The sequence below is a fragment of the Coptis chinensis genome, chromosome 3, assembly GCF_015680905.1.
Source record: "Coptis chinensis isolate HL-2020 chromosome 3, ASM1568090v1, whole genome shotgun sequence".
Classification (NCBI taxonomy): Eukaryota; Viridiplantae; Streptophyta; class Magnoliopsida; order Ranunculales; family Ranunculaceae; genus Coptis; species Coptis chinensis.
The window spans coordinates 84,800,877-84,821,225 of NC_141458.1; the positions used below are offsets into that span (position 1 = coordinate 84,800,877).

Here is a 20,349-nt window from a genome sequence, read left to right on the forward strand (position 1 = left end):
ATCGTTTTTATCTTATTCAAAATATCGAATAAATCTTGAGGTGAAATTTCAAAACACCTCTCGGCCTTATCGGCTTAATTCCTTCCGGGCTTCCTTCTTCCTGAAAAGCTTTATTGTTTCAATCATCTCCTTTTCAGTCCATCTTCATCTTCTTACACTCGACCATATTCCTCTCTCAAACTCCCATTGATTTCTCTGAAGACCTAGCAAAGTTTGTCAAGGAAGGATTCCTTAATTAATTTTCTATGAACGACTAAACCATAACCATTTTTCTTCAATCCGTGAATCTGAAGCTTTTTAATTCGAGAATGGGCGGGACGAGTGCGTTTGGTGGAGAAATGTCGAATTCTGAAATTGATCGAAAAGTTTGAAAAGTGGATGCTTTTGTACAGTTCGTTTCCATTAACGAAGTTGAGAAAAACAACAAAATTTGTTCTAATCTCTCGAGCAGAAATAACAAGGTATTTTGTATTCACAAGCTAATTGGGGTTGAATTGAGTTTGTTGGGCAGCCTATATAAGACAAAGGTTCCGGATTTTTTAATACTCTTATTATCTACCTTGAGGTTGTTATATTGATTTATGTTTTCTTAAATTCTTGCTTTTGACTTCAACAGTTCTATATATTTTTTATGTCTTCTTCATTAAACAATTTAGATTTTCTAATTTCCCCATTTATATTAGCATTACTGGCCTTAAATTTGATGATATTGTTATTATGTTTGGCTGCAAAGCTTGAGAAGAAAAGGGTATAAATAGAATCAGTGAACATCTGGTGTTTGCGAATTTGAAAAAGTGGAAGTTTGTAAAACCTGCAACTTCGATATAATATGGAAGATAGATGGGAAAGGTGGGATCTTGTGCCTTAGTCTTTCGTGTGATTTTTTATAGGGGTTTTAGTTTGATCTTGGCCTGAGTCTGTTTCACAATTTAATTCACATTGTCGTGGGTAATATATGTGGCAAAAAAGCGCCACCAACAATAAGCATTACATAAAGGCTATTGTCTCATATATTGCTATTAAAATGCTATTGGAGTTTCTCTAACCCAGTTGGTGCTGTAGAATATCAGTAGCCACTATGGCTTTCTCTAACCCATTTGCATCATAGCTTAAGAATGTTCTCCATCTGCACTAGGCATCCATGCTAATATCTAATGGTTTGTTAGGTTGTTTAGTAACGGTTATTTGACTTGGTATTGGTTCTCTTTGTGCATGTTAGTTGACATGTTGAATGTTAATAGCTTGTTTCCGTTTTCTGAATTGGGTTTGTTGTAGATTTTAATGGGTTAGAATCCAATCCCTATACATTATCTAATGTTGGCTCATTTATTGCTCAGTGCCTCTGGTAAAGTTCAGTGTGCTGGCTGTGCATAGCCATCAAAATATTTTTTCAGTTACTTTGTTTTTTAGGTTGGTTTGTGATAGTTTTAAAGTATATATGCCAATTTTTTGCTTTGCCAATGTTGTGTAGAACTGGCCTGCTTTTATTTATGCTGAAATTAAGTCCAACAATTGTTATATGAACTCAATAAAATGTTGAGTTTTTTATCTGTCTTTTGAAGATGCATTTGTTTATCCTATGGTTCAGTATGCACTAGGAGAACCAAAACTTGGAAATAGTCCTGACGAAGAAGGTACTATTAAATGAACCAATACTTTCCGTTTTCCTTTGTATTTGGGAATATTTTATTACGCATTTTTTAACATCTCTTTAATTATTCTATGAGCTTGTAGCTTATTGGATGTGTAGGTAGTGGTATTTTCCAATATTGCATAAATATAAGTAGTGGTTCCCTTCCCCTGATTCATAATTTAGCTCATTGGTTTTTTCCTCATTATCTATACCAGTTTTGTTCCTCATTTGCTTAGGTGTTGGGTCCAACAAGGGTTTTTTGCCAAGCCATACGTCTTACCTTGCTTCTTCCCTTAATTTGTTTGAAAATATCTCTTCAACCTCACTTACATCCACGGATTTGGTTGCTCATCGAATTAAAATGGATGCTCTAGATTTAGGGGTACGTGCTTAATTGTATCCATTTGATGTTCTCGTACTCAAGAAGGCTTCTAATTGCTCAAGGTATGTGTTCGCGGTCTAATTTCGCTTAACCTTATTGCAGATTAAACTTAATCTAATTCATTATAATAGATTATCTTGTGGGACTATAAAATAGTTTCTCTCTTCCGTGTTTTGAAAGTTAGTCAAAGGAATTCCAAGGTGGGAATTCCGAGGTGATAATGGCAGTTGGCAGGCTCAAATTGGATCTAACAAGAAAGCGAAAGAAATTATAAAAGAGGTGCACTACTACTCTAATACTGGTATCTAATTATATTGAACTTAACTTTGATGATCGATGAATTGTAACTTTGTTTTGAAATGCTTGATGCATGATAGTTTGAACTATAACCTAGCAATTACTTGTTAAAATATGGTTTTGCCAGTGACAACTCTTAAGAACTTTGGGTTATATATATGCTACCATAAATAATCTAAGTTGTACATTCAAAGTTTGTATAGACTAAAGCACAAAGAAAAGATCAAGAACATCTTATCCCTTCATTTTTTTCATGTTAATATTCCATGATACTATTCTTATTATTGTTTTTCTTTTTTCGACTTTGATTTTTTGCAGGTTAATAAGCTTGACAGATGAATGAAAATCGAACCACGCAAACTGATCTTGTTAATACATATTATGTGGATATTTTTTTATTAAATGTATGTAAATTTTGGAGATGATTGAATGTAATGGATTATGTTTTGTGAATGGATCATGAATTGGCTAGTTTGTTACATTAATAATGTTAAGTTGCTCGTAGTGGAGTTGGATTGTATAAATGGTAAATTATTTATGCAATTTTCAGGGTATAAAATAAACATTATAAAATATTTTTTTTTTCCAGAAAATGTATCTTTTTATGACGGCTTAGCCAAAACCAACACAAACTAAACATGTTTCTTGGACAGTTTTACAAAAATTATGACGGTTGTACCAAACTTAATGACGGTTTCCATGTAGCGGTCAAGATTTTTTTTTCTCCTATTATGACGGTTTTAGCTCTATTTTTGACATAAAATATATTAAGTACATAACGGTTTTGGCAAAACCGTCATTGGTTTAATGACGGTTTTGTAAACTTTTATGGCCGGCTCTATAATGACGGTTATTGTTTTTAACAAACAAACGCGTCATGAAACTTGTTTCATGACAGTTTTAGCCATCATTACAAGTCTTTTTTCAGTAGTGGAGGCTAGGTTTATTCCCGGGCTTTGAGGGGAAGAAGGCGAAGAGTTTCAGCCAGCTCTCAAGACGGGTCGTCGACGATTGAATAGTATGTTACCCAGTTCAATGAGTTGTCAAGGTTTGTCGCTTATCCGGTGGCGGATACTCCTGAGAAGAAGAATAGAAAGTTTATCAAGGGACTGAACCCTTACTTGTCGAGGTCATTACTTCCTTTCGGCAAGGACACTTTTGACAGAGTTTTGGATCTTGCTTTGATGTATGAGGAGCAGAACAAGGAGTTTCGTGAAATCCGGGACAAGGGTAAGGGAGGAGCTAGTGATTCCAGACATTCTGGACCACATCGTGGTCATGGTGGGGACCGGTACAAACCTAGGCCGTATGGTCAGGGAAACAGGGGACCCCAGCAGATCCAGCCGAGACCCCAGCAGGGAAATGGTTTCCAGAGGCAGGGAAATCGGTATCAGAATCGTCCAGGCGGGAATCAATATCAGAATCGACTGGGAAATGGCAATCAGAGACAAGGTTACCAAGGTCAACCACAGCAGAATGGACAATTTAGGCCTCAGATGGCAGCTCTTCCAGGTCCGAGAATTATCCCCCCAATTTCAGGCAACTGCTATAAATGTGGACGACAGGGACATGCATCACCCGGCTTGCTTTTCACAGTTGTTGCGGGGGGAAATGTAGCGGTACTTTTGCTACATCTCATAACTTGATCTTAGAGTTCTATTTGACACCGGTGCATCTCATTCTTTCATTTCGTCGCCTTGTTGAAAAAGAAAATGTTAAAACCACCCCTCTCCCTAAACCTTTACGTGTTGAAACACCATTAGGAAGTTCGGTGACTTTGTATGATCTTGTAAGGGCTTTGAGATCTCTTTTATGGGTCGTGAGTTCATAGTAGACCTTATAGTTTTGGGTTTTGAAGGTTTTCACTTCATATTAGGAATGGATTGGTTAAGTAAGAACTATGCTACCTTAGATTGTGCTGCGAGGTCCATTTCTTTTAGTAGCCCTGGATTTCCTTTTGCCACTTATGAGTGTGGTACTCGGGGAGATTCGGTGATGACTAGCTTCCTGTATTCGGTGGAAATACCGGAAAAGGACATTAGTGCGGTGGAAGTGGTACGCGATTATACCGACGTTTTTCAGGAGATCCCTGGACTGCCGCCTAAGCGAGAGGTAGAGTTCCGGATAGACTTGCTACCAGGGACAGCTCCAATTTCCAAGTTAGCGTACAGACTGGCGCCAAAGCAGCTAGATGAGATGAAAGTTCAACTTGAGGAATTGTTGCAGAAAGGGTAAGCCTTGTTGTTTGTGTTTGACTTTTGTTGTGGTGTGTTGTGTGCTTATTATTTATTATTATGTGTTGATATAAGTATAAACCTTTTAAGGTGTGTATAAACTAGGTTTATACGTCCGAGTAACTCGCCGTGGGCTGCACCAGCTATCTTCGTGTCCAAGAAGGATGGTACTTTGAGGATGTGCATTGACTATAGGGAGCTGAACAAGGCGACGATCAAGAACAAGTACCCATTGCCGGGATAGATGACCTCCTAGATCAACTAAAAGGGGCGTTGATATTCCCGTGAGTTTGACATGAGGACCTGGGTACTATCGGATGAGTGTGGAAGAGCAGAGTATTTCTCTCACAGCTTTTCGTGACTTTCGCTATGGGTTGTCTGAAGTTTCTGTTATGCCATTTGATGACTAATGCACCCCGCATTCTTTATGGACTTGATGAATCGGGTGTTCCATCCGATTTGGACAAGTTCGTTATTATTTTCATTGACGACATTCTCGTACTCTCAAGAGTGTTGAGGAGCACAAGGAGCATCTAGCGGTTAGTGTTACAAATTCTTAGGGAGCAGCTTATATGCAAAGTTCAGCAAGTGCCATTTTGGGTGGTCAAGTCAGATTTCCGGGGCATGTGATATCGAAAAGTAAGGGGGATAGCAAGAGACCCCCAGAAGGTTGTAGCGGTTAAAGAGTGGAAGCAACCTACTAATGCCATCGAAGTGAGGAGTTTCTTAGGATTGGCCGGTATTATAGGAGGTTCATAGAGAAGTTTTCTCTTATTCTTTGCACCGATGACACGGTTATTTCGGAAGAATATTAAGTTCTTGTGGAATGATGATTGTGAACGAGCATTCCAAGAGTTGAAACAAAGATTGACTACAGCCGATCTTAGTTATTCCCATTAGAGGGGGAAGTTGGTGGTTTTACCGATGCTAGTGGTAACGGATTTGGGATGTGTTTTGATGCAGGACCGAAAGGTGGTTTCTTTACGATCTAGACAATTGAAGCTCCATGAGAGGCGATATCCCACGCGATGATTTGGAGTCTGGCGGTTGGTATTTGCTTTGAAGGTATGGTGACACTACCTATATGGGGAGAGGTTTGAGTTGTACACGGATCACAAAAAGCTTGAAGTATTTGTACTCACGTAAGGAGTTGAACATGAGACAAACAGAGGTGGATGGAGTACATTAGCGTTATGACTTTGAGATTCCAGATCATCCCTGGTAAGGGAAATGTGGTAGCCGATGCTTTGAGTAGGCAACACAAAGGTGATGACTTCACTTATGGTGCAAGAGTGGAAGTCACTTGAGATTTTAGCTCGGTAGATTTGCATGTTGAGTCGGGTTGGCGAGAGCTTTGTTGGCGGTTTTGATCCGGCCTTCCTTGGTGAGTAAGGTGTTGAACTTACGATGGGTGATCTTTCTTTGGTACAGTTTGGGTGACTTAGTGGTGGATCTTTCGATGATTGCCCTACGATTGGTCGAGAGATTCGATGGTGCTTTGAGGATCGGAATAGACTTTGTGTTCGGATAATGTTGAGTTGAAGAGAGAGATATTGGATGAGGCTCATAGGTCTCGGTTCACTATCCATCCCGGGGGTACGAAGATGTATCATGACTTGAAGAGGACTTTTTGGTGGGAAGGTATGAAGAGAGATGTGGGAGAGTATCGTCGTTGTTTCACATGTCGGCCAGGTGAAGGCAGAGCATCAAAGGCCTTCGTGGTTGTTGCAACCTTTGGAGATTCCCACGTGGAAATGGGAACAAATCTCAATGGACTTCGTGGATGGATTACCTAAGTCCCGCAGGGAAATGAGTCTATTTGGGTTATTGTAGATCGATTGATCTAAATCTGCTCACTTTATTCGATTGGGGACGCTAAACACCGATAGTTTGGCGTTGAAGTACATTCGAGAGGTTGTGAGACTCCATGGCGCACTGTTTCCATTGTCTCGATAGAGATCCACTTTTGCATCAGAGTTTTGGGAGAGCTTTCAGTGCTATGGGCACGAAGCTAAACTTGAGTACGATATCACCCTCGCACGGACGGACAAAACAGAGCGGGTGAATCCGGATATTGGAGGACATGTTCGGGCATGTGTCCTTGATTTCGAGGCGGTTGGGAGGAACATATTCCTTTGGTTGAGTTTATGTGATAATAATAGTTTTCACTCTAGTATTGGCATGGCACCATTCGAGGCCCTTTATGGGAGGCCTTGTAGATCACCGCGTGTTGGGCGAGGTGGGTGATGGTGTCTTACTTGGTCCGGACATTGTTAGGGAGACTGCGAGAGAATGTTAGGGTGATACGAGAACAGATTAAGGCGTACTTCGAGAGTCGTGATGTAAGAGCTACGTTGATCGGAAGAGGAAGGGAGTTGAGTTTGAAGTTGGGGATTTTGCATTTTTGAAGGTGTCCCCTATGCGTGGTGTGATGAGGTTTGGGAAAAAGGGCAAGTTGAGCCTTAGATTTATTAGACCGTTTGAGATTGTTGCTTGTGTGGGCAGTGTGGCATATCAGCTTGCGTTGCCTGCTACTTTATCCTCGGTGCATGATGTTTTCCATATTTCCATGCTTCGAAAGTGTGTGAAAGACCCGACACAGATTGTTGAGCCAGGCGAGATCGAGATTAATGACGATTTGACGCACTCGGTGAAACCTATCACCATCGTGGACCGTGACGTGAAACAACTTCGGCGGCGACAAGTGAACTTGGTGAAGGTGCAATGGAGTGAAGATGAGAAGGATGTTACGTGGGAGTTAGAGGACAAGGTTAGAGTCGCGCATCCAGAGTTATTCGCTTAGTGTCCTCTACTGCTGAATCTCGGGACGAGATCCCTTTAAGGTGTGTATAGCTGTAAGACCCCTATTTTATATTTACATTATTTGCGTAACAATATTTAATATTTTATGTATTTGATTTGTATTTTTCTGGTCAACGGCTAGCATGTGGAATACCAAATAGTAATTTGAATAATGTTAATATAGGAAACTAGTATTTGAATTTTGAATGTGGGTACATTATCTTTAATTTTTGGAAAGCTTTAAATAAAAGGAAATAAGATATTAACCTAAGGAACATAATATATATAATCCTTTTAATAGAAATAATATTTCCATAGTTAGGATATAAGAATATTTAGTAATTTGGAAGTTAAAGGAGAATATAGGGTGTCTCCGGGAGAAACTAGTTTTTCTGAAAACCACAAACAACACACACAAGCCAAAACGGGAGAAGAACGCCGGATTTCGCGAGCTATTTTGGGATTGGTTCTCTCATTTTTCTTCGATATTTTCTCATTTGCCGATAACACGGGAGGTGAGTAGTTTATTTTTCTGTTTTTCCCAGATAACGCATTACAGCTTAATGTACTTCCCAAAACTATGTTCTCGATTTCATCGCCCATTTTCTGTTTGTTTTCTCTTCAAAGACTATCATTACTTGTGAATGTTTAAAACTTAGTAGATTGATAATCTAGTTAACACCATTAGGTGGTGGTAAAGGGAGGCGCTGAGTCCCTAACCTCCTCCTCCTCAGAAAAAAAGCATACATTCTTGCCATTCTTGCGGATAATCGAGGAATTTGATTTTTGTGTATTTATTTTCGTGTTTGAACTATTTTGTTGTATTGTGGGTTGGTGGTTTGATGTATGGTGGTAGTGGGAGTTTGTGGGGGTTTGAAAGCTTCAAAAATATTAATGGCAGTCGGATCCAGGATTTGAGGGGATTAAGTAAAACTGAAAAATTGGTGGTCGATTGGTGAAGTAAAGTTGTGGGTTTTTCACCCACATAATTTTCACCGAAGTTATTGGTGATTGGGTGGTGTGAAGGATTTTTTGGGGTGGTTGGAAGCTAGCGGCCGTATTCTTCTGAAGAAGGGATGACCGTGAGAGCGATCGGGTGCTCCAGGTCGCGATTTACTGTTTTGACTTAGGACTAATTAGTTGGGCCGGTTTACAAGGTTTATGTGGGCTGGTCCTAAAATTTGAATTGGGTCGCATGGGATCTAGTTAGTTTTGAGATTTCAGTTGGGCGGATGGGTTTATGGGCGGGTTAAACCGGTCGGTTTAGCTAGTCGCTTAGGACCCGGGGGTTTGAACTCTTTTTAAATATGGGTTTGGGTGAGGACAAGGGAGGAATGACCACCGGTTAGGGCCGTCCGTTTGGTTAACCATTGACCCGTTGACTGTTGACTTTTTCTAAAAATGTTATAGATTGATTTTATGGACCAATCCGATGATAGGATGTGGGTGACTCTTGTATAACTTGTTTGTCAGTATCTAATATAGATTTGACGTCGATCTTGTGTAAATTTTGACACATGAAGATAGAGAAATTTTAAGATGCATGGATATATACGTTTGAATAAATTACATAACGAAAATCCTAGAACCTAGCTACCACAACTCATATGACTTGCCCTGTGTGGGCGTGTGAAATTTGATTGGCCCTTCGGGCATTTCAGTAAATCTGAATGGCCCTTCTGGCGCAGCCGAATAATGGCTTGATTATTCCGTTCGCAAAATAGAACGAGACGCGCGATATTTTATGCCGAATAGTGGCATTACTTACATAATGGCTTCCGTGTGAGGGTTTTGGTGTCGTGCAAAAGATCCCGCCGTGGTAGTTAATTCGAGTGGTACATTATGTAAGGGGAGGCATGTGGATGTACATACCGGGCGTTGGGTAGCGATTGTGGTAGCCAGGAAAACTAGGTAAAACATAGAGACGACGGGTTACTAGGGACACTTGATAAATGTTACTGCCATGATATTTTCCTCAGGCGTGGTTATTGATTTAAGACTTTCAAGTTAAGTTTCATTTTTGTTATGATTATTACAAATTGTTTGCAGGAGAGTGGGTTAAACTAATTATTCTTGCAGAGAGGACCCACTCTACGATAGAGTATGCATAAAGGTAAGTACTAGGCTGCCATAAGTTATTTACTCTTAGTTAGAAGCTAAGGTGCCTTTATGAAGGAACTAACTACCTTAAGCTAAGGTGCCTCGGTGGAGGAACTACCTGCCATGTAAAGAATGAAATATTATGTATATCTAAATGGTTTTACTAAGGCTACTCATACCAGCATTATTTATAATGTCGACCCGATTTGCATGTTTGCTAATCCGGGTGTGTTCTTATATGAACATAGTCGATCACCTGGACATGGTTAGCTGATGTTCGAGAAGGTGGCGTCTTTGCTCGTGATTGATGTTAGCATTTATTTTTAATAAGATGTCGTTTCATTTTTCCTCAGAGATGTAGTGGAATTTGTTGGGGACATATGTTTAATTTATTTTTTTCCGAATTCTTAAGTGAAGAAGTTTGTAATTTAATTTTTGATCACAAGTTTTCTTAATGATGAGTGGATTGTTTGGAGTATTTTATTGTTTAGTTTTCCGCATGTGTTATTATTCATTATGGTTATGATATAGATTGGGTTGTGAGGTTGTTGTCACATCGGGATATCGAGGAGTCGAATATCATTATTATTATCCGATTTATCGAATTCGGGGTGTGACAAGAGTGCTACACGGACCTACTTTTTATACCTACTATTACGATGCACTATTTGGATAACGTTGGTTTGCATTGCAATACACACAGACATGTATCTCTATGTAAATCAATGATTAAGACTTTTGACACATCAGTAGGTCAAATAAGTGGATTGGGATCCAAACTGCATAGCAACCGAGTTCCACCAAATTAATACAGGCCTCCTGTACCGGAGCCTATATAAGCAGCAAGAGAAACACGTTAAACTCAAGACTTTTACTAGTGCATGCAAGAATTAATACATTGGAGAAATGATTCACATACACGTACTCAATCAACTACTATACTATTGAATAATTTATGTTCTCACGTAGCACATGATGGCATGAAGCTCCTTCAAAGAAACCGAAGATTCTCCGCCCTCTTTTTAGGATAAGGGGAACAGTGTAGCTCAGGGGAAATCTGTTGAGATATTGCATATATAGGGCTGATACTCACATATCCTTGTAATTGATCTTGTGTTATTCCTTCCTATTCTAGAGATAGTGTAGCTCGTACACTAGGTGTGGACAGATTCATTAGACTTGTAATTATATAAATTGTTTGGTCGCATTACACTAGGTGTGGGAATGATTCATTAGACTTGTAATTATATAAATTGTTTAGTCGTAGGATCTACCTAAGGATTCATCATTATGTATGTATTTGTATAGATTTATTAAATAAGACAATCAATTATTACTCTAATTTTGAACTTGGTATCGGAGCGAGGTTCTAAAGAACACTGTACCGTCTCTTCTTGAACATCCTAGCTACACTCTCGAATAAGTGATGCAAGGGTTTGATTGCAAATATCCCACCACCACCACCGCACATCCTAACTTGTAGAATTCCTATATAGTTCATAATGGCAAAGAGTGACACCGAATCATCAAGCACCAAGTCCATTATTGTTCAATCCGGGTGGTCAAGATTCAATGGGAATCACCCTCATGAATCAAACTATGATGTATGGTCTCAAATCATTGAGATGCACATCGCAGAATATGAAAACTCTCGTATATTAGTAGCAACACCAAGCGCCCTTGAGAATCGGATGAAGGGTAATGACAAATGGTATGCGAGAAAACCAAAAAGTCAAGCGATGGCTTTTGATGTCAATAAGTCTTGAAATCATGAAATGATACATATCTTTACCCAATCGCTTGCTAGAGATATAAGATGCTCTCTCAAAGGCATTCTACGATGGAAGTGATGAATTGCAGGTGTATACCTTGAATCAAAAGGCCTTTATGGTCAAACAAAATGGAAAAACCCTCTTTGTTTATTATGGAGAATCAACTGAAATTTTTCTTGAGTTACGTTGGATCTGATCACAGTGATAAGGTGGTTATGAAGCATCCCGATGATGTTGCAACATATCGAAAGTCGATTGAATGGCTAGCTAAGAGTGCATATATTCCTTACCGGATTGGATGGTGAGTTCGAACAGATTCGTGGCAAAATTTTGCGCAAGGAACCTATGCCTGAATTAGAAGAATGTTATGCATTGGTCCGTCGTGAGTCTGTTCGACAAGCAATGATGAATGGAGAAACTGAAAATTCTAAAGCTTCAGCCATGGTGGCCTTCAAACCGCCTCCCCAAAAAAACAACAAGACCGAACCAAGCCGAAAGCAATCCTAAGACTACTAGCTAATGGTGCCAACAAGTCCACCTACAAATTAATGCACTCATCAGGAACAAAGAAGGGTCATACCAAGAGTCGATATTTTGAACTTGTGGGGTTATCATAATAAGTCTACATGGATCTCTCACCAGGATGCATGATAGCATAAATGCATAGTCGAAAGGTGTGCAGATTAAAGAAATCATTGCATGGGTTGAAACAATCTCCGAGAGCATGGTTTGGAAGGCTCACTAAGTCTATGAGACCCTTTGGTTACTGTCAGAGCAATTCAGACTACACTATTTTTGAAGAAGCAACGAGGTAAGATCACTGCACTTATTGTATATGTGGATGACATGGTGTGGTTACAGGGAATGATCTTGAGGAAAGGGCCTTCTGAGTTACTTGTCCGAGAATTCAAATGAAAAACCTCGGTTCCTTGAAATAGTTTCTTGGGATTGAAGTGTCTAGATCAGATAAAGGGATTTTTCTGTCTCAAAGAAAGTATGTATTATATTTGTTACAAGAAACTGGTATGTTGGCATGTCAACCAACTAATACACCAATAATGGAAGAAGGATTGAAGTTAAGTGTTGAGTCTAATCAGGTACCGGTTGATAAAAAGCAATACCAGAGACTCGTAGGGAGATTGATGTACTTAACACACACACACACAACCGGACCTTGTCTATGCATTGAGTATTGTTAGCCAGTTTATGCATAATCTTGGTGAGCGACATATGAACGCAGCTATGCGACTTTTGAGGTATTTGAAGTTTGCTTATGGAAAGGGACTTTTGTTCACTAAAAATATAAATCATCGAAGTGTGAATGCATATACTGATGTTGATTGGGCTGGAGCAGTAGATGACATGCAAACTTCTTCAAGTTACTTCACCTTCGTAGGTGGTAATCTCGTTACATGGAAAAGTAAAAAAACATAATGTTGTTGCACGTTCAAGTGTAGAAACTTAATATAGAGGTATCACTACTAAAAAAAAGATATATTATAATGCTTGTTTTTTATCTATCTTGACTATATTTTTATGACAATTTTGTTCCAACATTATGACACTGGCGCCAAGAAAATATTATGATTTTATGGCTATTTCGTTGCAATATTATGTTGAGTAAGAAAATATGATGATTTATTGACGGATTTTTCTTAAAACGATCAACTTTAGCAATATAATAAGCCGTCAACACCTCTCTTGACCATTTTTTTATATGTTTGCTAACGTTGACATAGTCCTGAGTTATCACTTCTTTTAATGAGCCAACCGCAACCAAAAATAACCGTCAAAGAGCACGCGGATGTAATGCACTTGGGCTTGGCCAACCTAAAAAGTGTCACAAAACATTTCACGTTTCATGTGTTACTTGAACCGGTCCGATAAGTAAAATCGTGGAAACTTTTATAATTAGGAGAGAAACTTTCGCCAAAAAAAAACTCATAACATCTCAAATACACTTCATTTTATCTGCTTCAAAACCTAGGTGTCGACTCTTCCAACGCAAATATGTCTTGGTGTTATTTGATCTCCTCGGTTTGGTCGTCTTCTTCATCGTCTTTCTCATTCTTAACATGGTGAACTACCGCCTTAAAAATGGTTTTAGAAGGTAAGTTTTCTAGTTCTTGAACAAAGTTTGCTCCTTTAGTGACAAGCCCTATAAAAGAGTTACAATGAACATACTTTTTCTAATCCTTTTCATTTAGAAGCACTTCTAAGCTCATTTGTCAAGTTCAAAATCGAAATTTATGAGTTCTAGATCTGAATTAAGTATATTCAAAGCCGGGGGGAGGAGGATTTTGTGAACCAATATACTATGATTTTTATCTATTCTCATTATGTGATTTCTATGTTTTTCTAATTATTCAATAAATTTGCTATTTATAATGGGTCTTCTGGTATAGATTGCGCTATATTGGTGATATCTTTTGGGAGGTGGACACCGATCAATTAGTTCAGCAAGCCAGACTCCTTTCTATCGAAGAACCAAAAAGCAAGCCGGACTCGGTTTATTAATCGAGGAATAGTTAAGTAAATAATTGTATTAACTAAAATGAGCCACGGTAGTAATATAATGTGTGTTATTTGTTTTGGTATTCTCGACATACATTACTACCGATATTGGTTATAACCCAGGTAAAACCGACATCATATGCCAAAGTTGATGATTATTATAAATGTTCAATTCGATTAGGCGAGAAATAAAACTGTAAAAAGAAGAATTCCTTAATGATTAGGATTTAATTTACAGAAGCTAAGCTTCAGCAAGAGTCGTTATGCGTTAAGGGGGGTCACTACTGTATCCAGTGTATCAAGGAATGATGCGGTGTATCCTGTTTTTATCATTTTAATCGACCACGGCCATGGGAGTTGCTGCAGCTATAGTTTTGGGGTTGAGATAAGTACTTTGTTTGTTAGTGGTGGGTTTGATCGGGCTAATCATATTTTAAGTTACCTTTTTTTTTTAAGTTTACTTGAAAGCACTCAACTGATGAGGAAATGGGGCGATTCTTCTAATTTGGAATGGGCTTACTTTTCACTAAGTTGGACATTTGATGCGTAAAGAATGGTGCACATTTGATGTTTGAAATAAGACTTTTGATTGCTAGGATTGTGGTAACTTTCTTAAAAATGTGTTTAAAATTTGGATGGTGTCCGGTCAACTTGTTGAGACTTTGTCTTTTTAACATTTATGTCGAATGAATGAATATCTTTGCGACAAGATATTTGATAAAAGCATGAGATGGGGTTTTCTGTAAGCGTTTTTGCTTCATTCAGTCCTAGTTTGATGTCTAGAAAATTGTTGTATTGCCACCATTACTAGAAATGGAAAAGGATTATTGACCCGGTTCAAATTCGGTGATAAAATATCGTGGATTATTTCTTTTGGTTCATATGCATTTGATTTTAATAACTCCTTCCTCCTATCTAGGTGTATCCCACGTAAACGAACAACCCTTTTGTTGGAGTTATTTATTGTTTTATTCAGTTTAGAAACATGTATTTGATGTAAAATTTGCATTCTTGTTTAAGAATTAAATCCCATCATATGGTAGGTATCTTTATTCAAATAGTTCTCTATTAATGAGTGTTTGTAGTATTTTATTTGTCCTTTTTTGATTACTCGACAGTTGTAGTCTGTAATATACATATATGTGTATCTGTGAAGCTTAGCCTTAGCCATGTTTTAGCCTGAGAACAACTTCAAGACATGGTAAGTATGTGCCGTATATGTTTCTTATCTTGCATGTCATTTAGAACTTTGTATGAATTTTCATTACTTAGAATGATTGGAGATAGAGTAGTCATATAAACTGTCTGATGCATCTTCATCTTGAGGTGCTGAGTATTTCCTTGACCACTGTACTTGTGTGCAAGTGCGATAGAACTCTTAATTCTTTTACACTTGGTAGGGAAGAAAAATGCCAAGTAGATTTTGACCAATGGCCGGGGTAGATTATTGAGTTTTGAGAGGGTTGTGCTCTGGTAGAAGCTCAACTCAAAGTCATGGCATGGAGGCCTAATTCGATGGGTTTGTATTTTGTAATGGAGGCATTGGTTTGGTTGAGTTTGTGTCATCTTTGTGTGTGATTTATGTTGTTTTGGGCCTTAAAAGCCCAAGGGGCGCACGCCCTCCCTGAAAAGAAGATAGTTTTTGCGACTATCTGTCAGCTTGCAAACTTACTGAGTTGGGCGTGGGTTCGCGCTCAGACATGTCTGGCCTGGCTCCACACACATGCGTTCGTCTTTTTTCACGAAAAGAGACTAAGATTTCACACTGAAATCTTAGACTATTATAAAACATAAGTTAGGGTTTCGACCTAACTAACTTTTTCTCTGGAGAGAGTTCACTAAATCTTTCTTGAGAGAACTAAACCAAAAGAAAAGAGAGTGAACATTCTTTGTGAGTGTGAGTGATATATTTTAAGTAAGTGTAGAGTGCTCCTCTTTGTAATCTTATATCTAGTACATCCAATATATCATTGAGCTCGCCGGTGGGCGTAGGCACATTGCCTAACCACGAAAACTTGGTCTTGTGTGAATATGCTTTTATCTTCTCTATTTAGTTTATATGCCTTGTGTTGATATTGTATTGATCTTGGGTTGTTGCTTGGAGAGTTGTTGAATACTTTGTTGGTAGTTGATGTTGATAGCTTCCACGTTAGTCACAACAATTTAGCTAGGTCGTGATGACACCACCTAAAAGTCATAACATAGGAAGAGAAGAAGGAAGGAAAGGTGATCAATTCTCACAGCTACTCAATCTCACTTGGTTTAAGTTACTACTCTAGCTAGAGTGTTCAACTTTGTGAATAATGTTTATTTTTTATGTTGCTGATATAGTGTTAACAGAAGTTAATAATGTCTTTATTTGAGTTTTCTGATATATTCTTCCGTAAACAGATTCTTTGTTATGGCAGGCTGCCGGATTTATCATACGGAATCATCGCTAAAGCTATTTTGTATTCTATTGCATCTTCATATTTTTTCATAAAAATCTAACAGAACTGAATTCTAATACATGATTTTGAGCTTCATAAATTACTCAGAGCTGTAGAAAGCTGCTGAAGTTGATGAATCTTGATAACCAAAATTATTCTGCATCAAACCATTTGCAGTGGTCCCTTCCCCGTGTTGGGATTCCTCTGTCGTAGGACTCTATAAATTAAATCAATCTCTGGGTATAGAGACCATTTTTTTTCGTCAATCTTATGAGAGTAGAAGTTTATTCTAGCCATAAGCCTGTTCATTGGTCAATGATATCCTGAGTTCTCGCTAAGTGAAAAGAGATATTTCCTTTAGCCTCCATAAATATTAGTTCTCTAGTGTGCCGCACACATATTCTGTCTCTAGTAGGATCCTTTATCCCAGTCCGAAGCTTCCAAGTTAAATAAACTATTGAATGACTTGATGGACTAGAGAGAGCATACACTCTCCATCTCCATAGATGTAAAAAACGGCCCTGTAAGGCCAATCTAATAGACTGTATATTAGTACAACTATTCAGTAAATTTGGAAAAATATACCAAAAAAAATATTATGGCTAAAGGGAATTTCTGGATCCCTCAACAGGGCATTTAAGCCAAACAGCATTTGCATCTGATTCTGAACATCATCAAGTTTGAGTTTCAACATCTACAATCATCAAGTTTGAGTTTCAACATCCCTAGAAAGTATGTTGTAAAATATGCAGAACCCATAAAAGGGCAACTAAATAAACTCTCAACAGAAGACAAGACAAAAAATGACCAAATCCCCAAAAAATTCAAACCACATTAACTTTTGGACACGTTCCATTTCACAATCTCGTCATACCTCGACTTTGGGAACAGTCACCTTTTAAAGCACACCATTCTTCATCTCAGCCTTAACCTGATCACCCCTTACTAAAGCTCAGTGGTGAATGTAAATCCTTGGGAAGTAAGTTTTTCCAGCCCTTCATCGTCAACTTCAGCTTCTTTTTAGGCCCTTCTCCTTGAGGATCAGAAGGTTGTCCTCCACAGACACCTTAACATCTTTCCCTTAAGCTAAGTCCGGGCACTGCAATCTTGTATGTAGTGCATCTTTCCTGTATGCTACAGTTCTTCCCTTCTACAAGATGTACACAAAGTTGACATCACGGAGCTCAGTCAACATTCTAGAAACCTTGGTAGGACTAAAGATTATTTGACAGTGTTCCATCAATGGATATTTGATCAGAACATGAACATATATATATATATTGTATATTTAATAAAAGCAGCTCCAAATACAAAAAAAATGTGACAAATCAATAATAGACCGGTACCACAAACATTGACTGAGCAAAAAAGAGAGAGAGAGAGAGAGTAGTACCATCAGAGAAGGTTGGTTCAGGACCAGGATAAAGATCGGGATCAGAAAGGAGAACCTCAAGAATACGACGTTCACCATTAACAGCAGTCGTGCTTTCCCTCATAATCTCTCACAGAAGATCCCCATGTTTTTCAAGAAGAACTACGGATGCAGCCTTTATTCGGACAAGATTTTAGGCTTAGGGCTTTAGGTTGAAAAACAAAAGAGATCTTTTTATATTAGAGAAATAGTTTTTATAAGGTTGGTGAGTGTTTTTTTTTCTCTCTTGTTTTTTTCCTACGAATTAGTCGGTGAATGTCCTAGAATATGGTATTAGCAGTCCGTTGATCCTACTTGATTAGAATCGTAATAATAGAAATGTGGCTCACACCCTGCCTTCCTAACCCATTACTCAAAACCTCCCCGTGCCGCCCCAACCCATTAAACCCCCTATTTTTAAGCTTTTTATGAAATAAACTCCCTGCTTTTGCTAAAGTAATAAAATTTGGGTCTACTTTTAAATTCCAAACAAAATCTATTTCCTTTTTTACCTTTTTTTTCTTTTCCACAACTCTGTTTTTTGGGTTTTTATTCTCGGCCATTTTTAATCAACAATGACACAAAGAACACACCGATTTCTAATTGAAGTGCTCCTCACAACTTCACAACTCTCTATAAAACCCCACCTCAAATCCCATTAATTCATCATCAAGTAATCTCAATTCAAACACTCTTTATATCCAAAACAAAGTTCCTTGCAAGCCAAAAAAAAACCACAATGTCTCTAATTCCAAGCTTCTTTGGTGGTCTAAGAAACGATCCATTCTCACTTGATGTTTGGGACCCTTCCAAAAACTTCCCATTCAACTCATCATCACTATATTTCCTCGCTCAAACAAGACAACCCAGCCATAACACCTCAGATTGGATCGGAAAGAAACTCGTAAACACATATATTCAAAGTAGATATTCCCCGGATTCAAGAAAGAAGAAGTGAAAGTGGAAGTAGAAGAAGGAAGGGTGTTACAGATAAGTGGAGAGAGAAATAAAGAGAAATAAGAAAAAATGACACTTGGCATCACGCCGAAAAGGAAAAGTGGAAGTTTTTGAGGAGGTTTAGGTTGCCTGAAAATGCTAAGGTTGATGAAGTGAAAGCTAGTATGGAAAATGGAGTTTTAACTCAGCATCGCTCCCAAGGAAGAAGTCAAGAAGTCCTAAGTGAAATCGGTTGAAATTTCCAAATGAGAATGTTAATGTGTGAAGATATTTCTAAAGATCGGGTTATGACTTGTAGTTGTGTTTGTATCAATGTGTCGGTGTGTTATGTCTTTTGATGTATGGTATGGACTATGAATGGAGTCTAGTGTGAGTTTTGGTGGGTGCTTAATGTGTGATGCCTAAGGTTTTAATTGAACTTTAGTTTTACACGCGAAATATATGTAAAACTATATTTGCATAGTCACTAAAGCTATGAAAACTTAAATTTACATAGTAACTTTTGGAAATTAAATTAGTCGTGACACTTCTATTTAATATATGTAAATGTATGTTTACATAGTCATTATATATGTAAATCTATATTTACATAGTAACTTGACCTATGAAAACTTAAATTTACATAGTAATTTTTTAATTTTTCTGATTACTCCCATTCTAAACTATGTAAATGTATTTTTACATAGTCAATATATATAAATCAAACACTAGTTAAATTTACATAGCATCAACTAGTAGATGTTTAAGCTTAGCTTTGCTATCCAATTTAGCGATAGAGGATGAAATGATGATCGGTTGTTTAGAGATTATGTGTTTAAGTAACGACAATAAATAGCTTCTTAATAACTACCATAATGAAGTATGTTATTATGACAAAAAGTGATTTTTCAAGTAATCTTGGATTCACAAATATAGATAATTATATTGGTGCTTAACCCGATAGAGAAAGGGACTCTGACACATAATATTTCCGAAAAGCTATAAACATTTCATCCATCATAATAAAATGTTTTGGCAAAGTAATTATACAAAAAGTATAATCCAAAGAAAGACCTAATATGCATAACATGAATACTAAACAACTCCAACACATTAATGAAAGTACATCATAATCTAACACTCCCAAGTTAGAATGGTTTCAATATTTTACCACAAATAGACACAACGTAATCAACTAGAAATAATGGAAAATCAGCTCTTCATTTCTTGCATTCTTCTTTTGGATCCCATTTTTCTTGTTGGTTTGATACAATCTCATATGTCAAGTCAACCCCTCAATTGTCTCGCCTCTTCTACCGCTATATCTTGCATAGTTTTTCCACATATTATAGCATTCACTTAACATAATGATGAATAATCCACAATCTGAACTGAAAATGCCAAAAAGAAGTTTCAAATAAGAGATAAAAGATTAAAAAGACATTTAAGTTCGAAGTGAAGTTCTTACGATGCTCCTTGTTGTGGGCATGCTCCAACTTTGATATCTTTTATCAAATCCACATCTAGCAACCTTAGCTCCCTCGGCCTACATCTAATAGATTCCACCACCCTCTTGTGCGTGATTCAATTTAACAAAAAAATACCAAAACTATGTAAATGTATAAGAATGCAGAGTAACCACCACATATACATCATCAGAGATTTTGTAAATTTAGTCTCCAGAAATATAAGAATGCATCAACCACAGATCACACATTCAACTTCAAGACTAAAACTACTATGCAAATATAAGAATGCAGAGTAACCACATGACTCACACATCCAACTTCAAGACTAAAACTACTACGCGAAATATAAGAATGCAGAGTAACCACAAAC

The 20,349-nt window shown here is 37.8% G+C and overlaps 1 protein-coding gene, 1 long non-coding RNA gene and 1 pseudogene across 2 annotated transcripts; all 3 read left to right on the plus strand.

The window, feature by feature from the left end:
* The first annotated feature begins 92 nt into the window (after positions 1 to 92).
* LOC147511223 (uncharacterized) lies at positions 93 to 2,050 on the plus strand. Its single transcript, XR_015216958.1, has 3 exons — positions 93 to 461; positions 1,563 to 1,634; positions 1,849 to 2,050. It is a non-coding gene; the product is annotated as an uncharacterized LOC147511223 (long non-coding RNA).
* Positions 2,051 to 5,739: 3,689 nt separating this feature from the next.
* LOC147511224 (uncharacterized) lies at positions 5,740 to 7,349 on the plus strand. The gene is made up of 2 exons (XM_086598401.1): positions 5,740 to 5,844; positions 6,957 to 7,349. The coding sequence occupies exons 1-2, from the start codon at positions 5,740 to 5,742 to the stop codon at positions 7,347 to 7,349; spliced, it is 498 nt and encodes a 165-aa protein (XP_086454527.1).
* A 10,964-nt stretch (positions 7,350 to 18,313) lies between these two features.
* LOC147511225 (18.1 kDa class I heat shock protein-like) lies at positions 18,314 to 18,780 on the plus strand (annotated as a pseudogene).
* Positions 18,781 to 20,349: the final 1,569 nt, after the last annotated feature.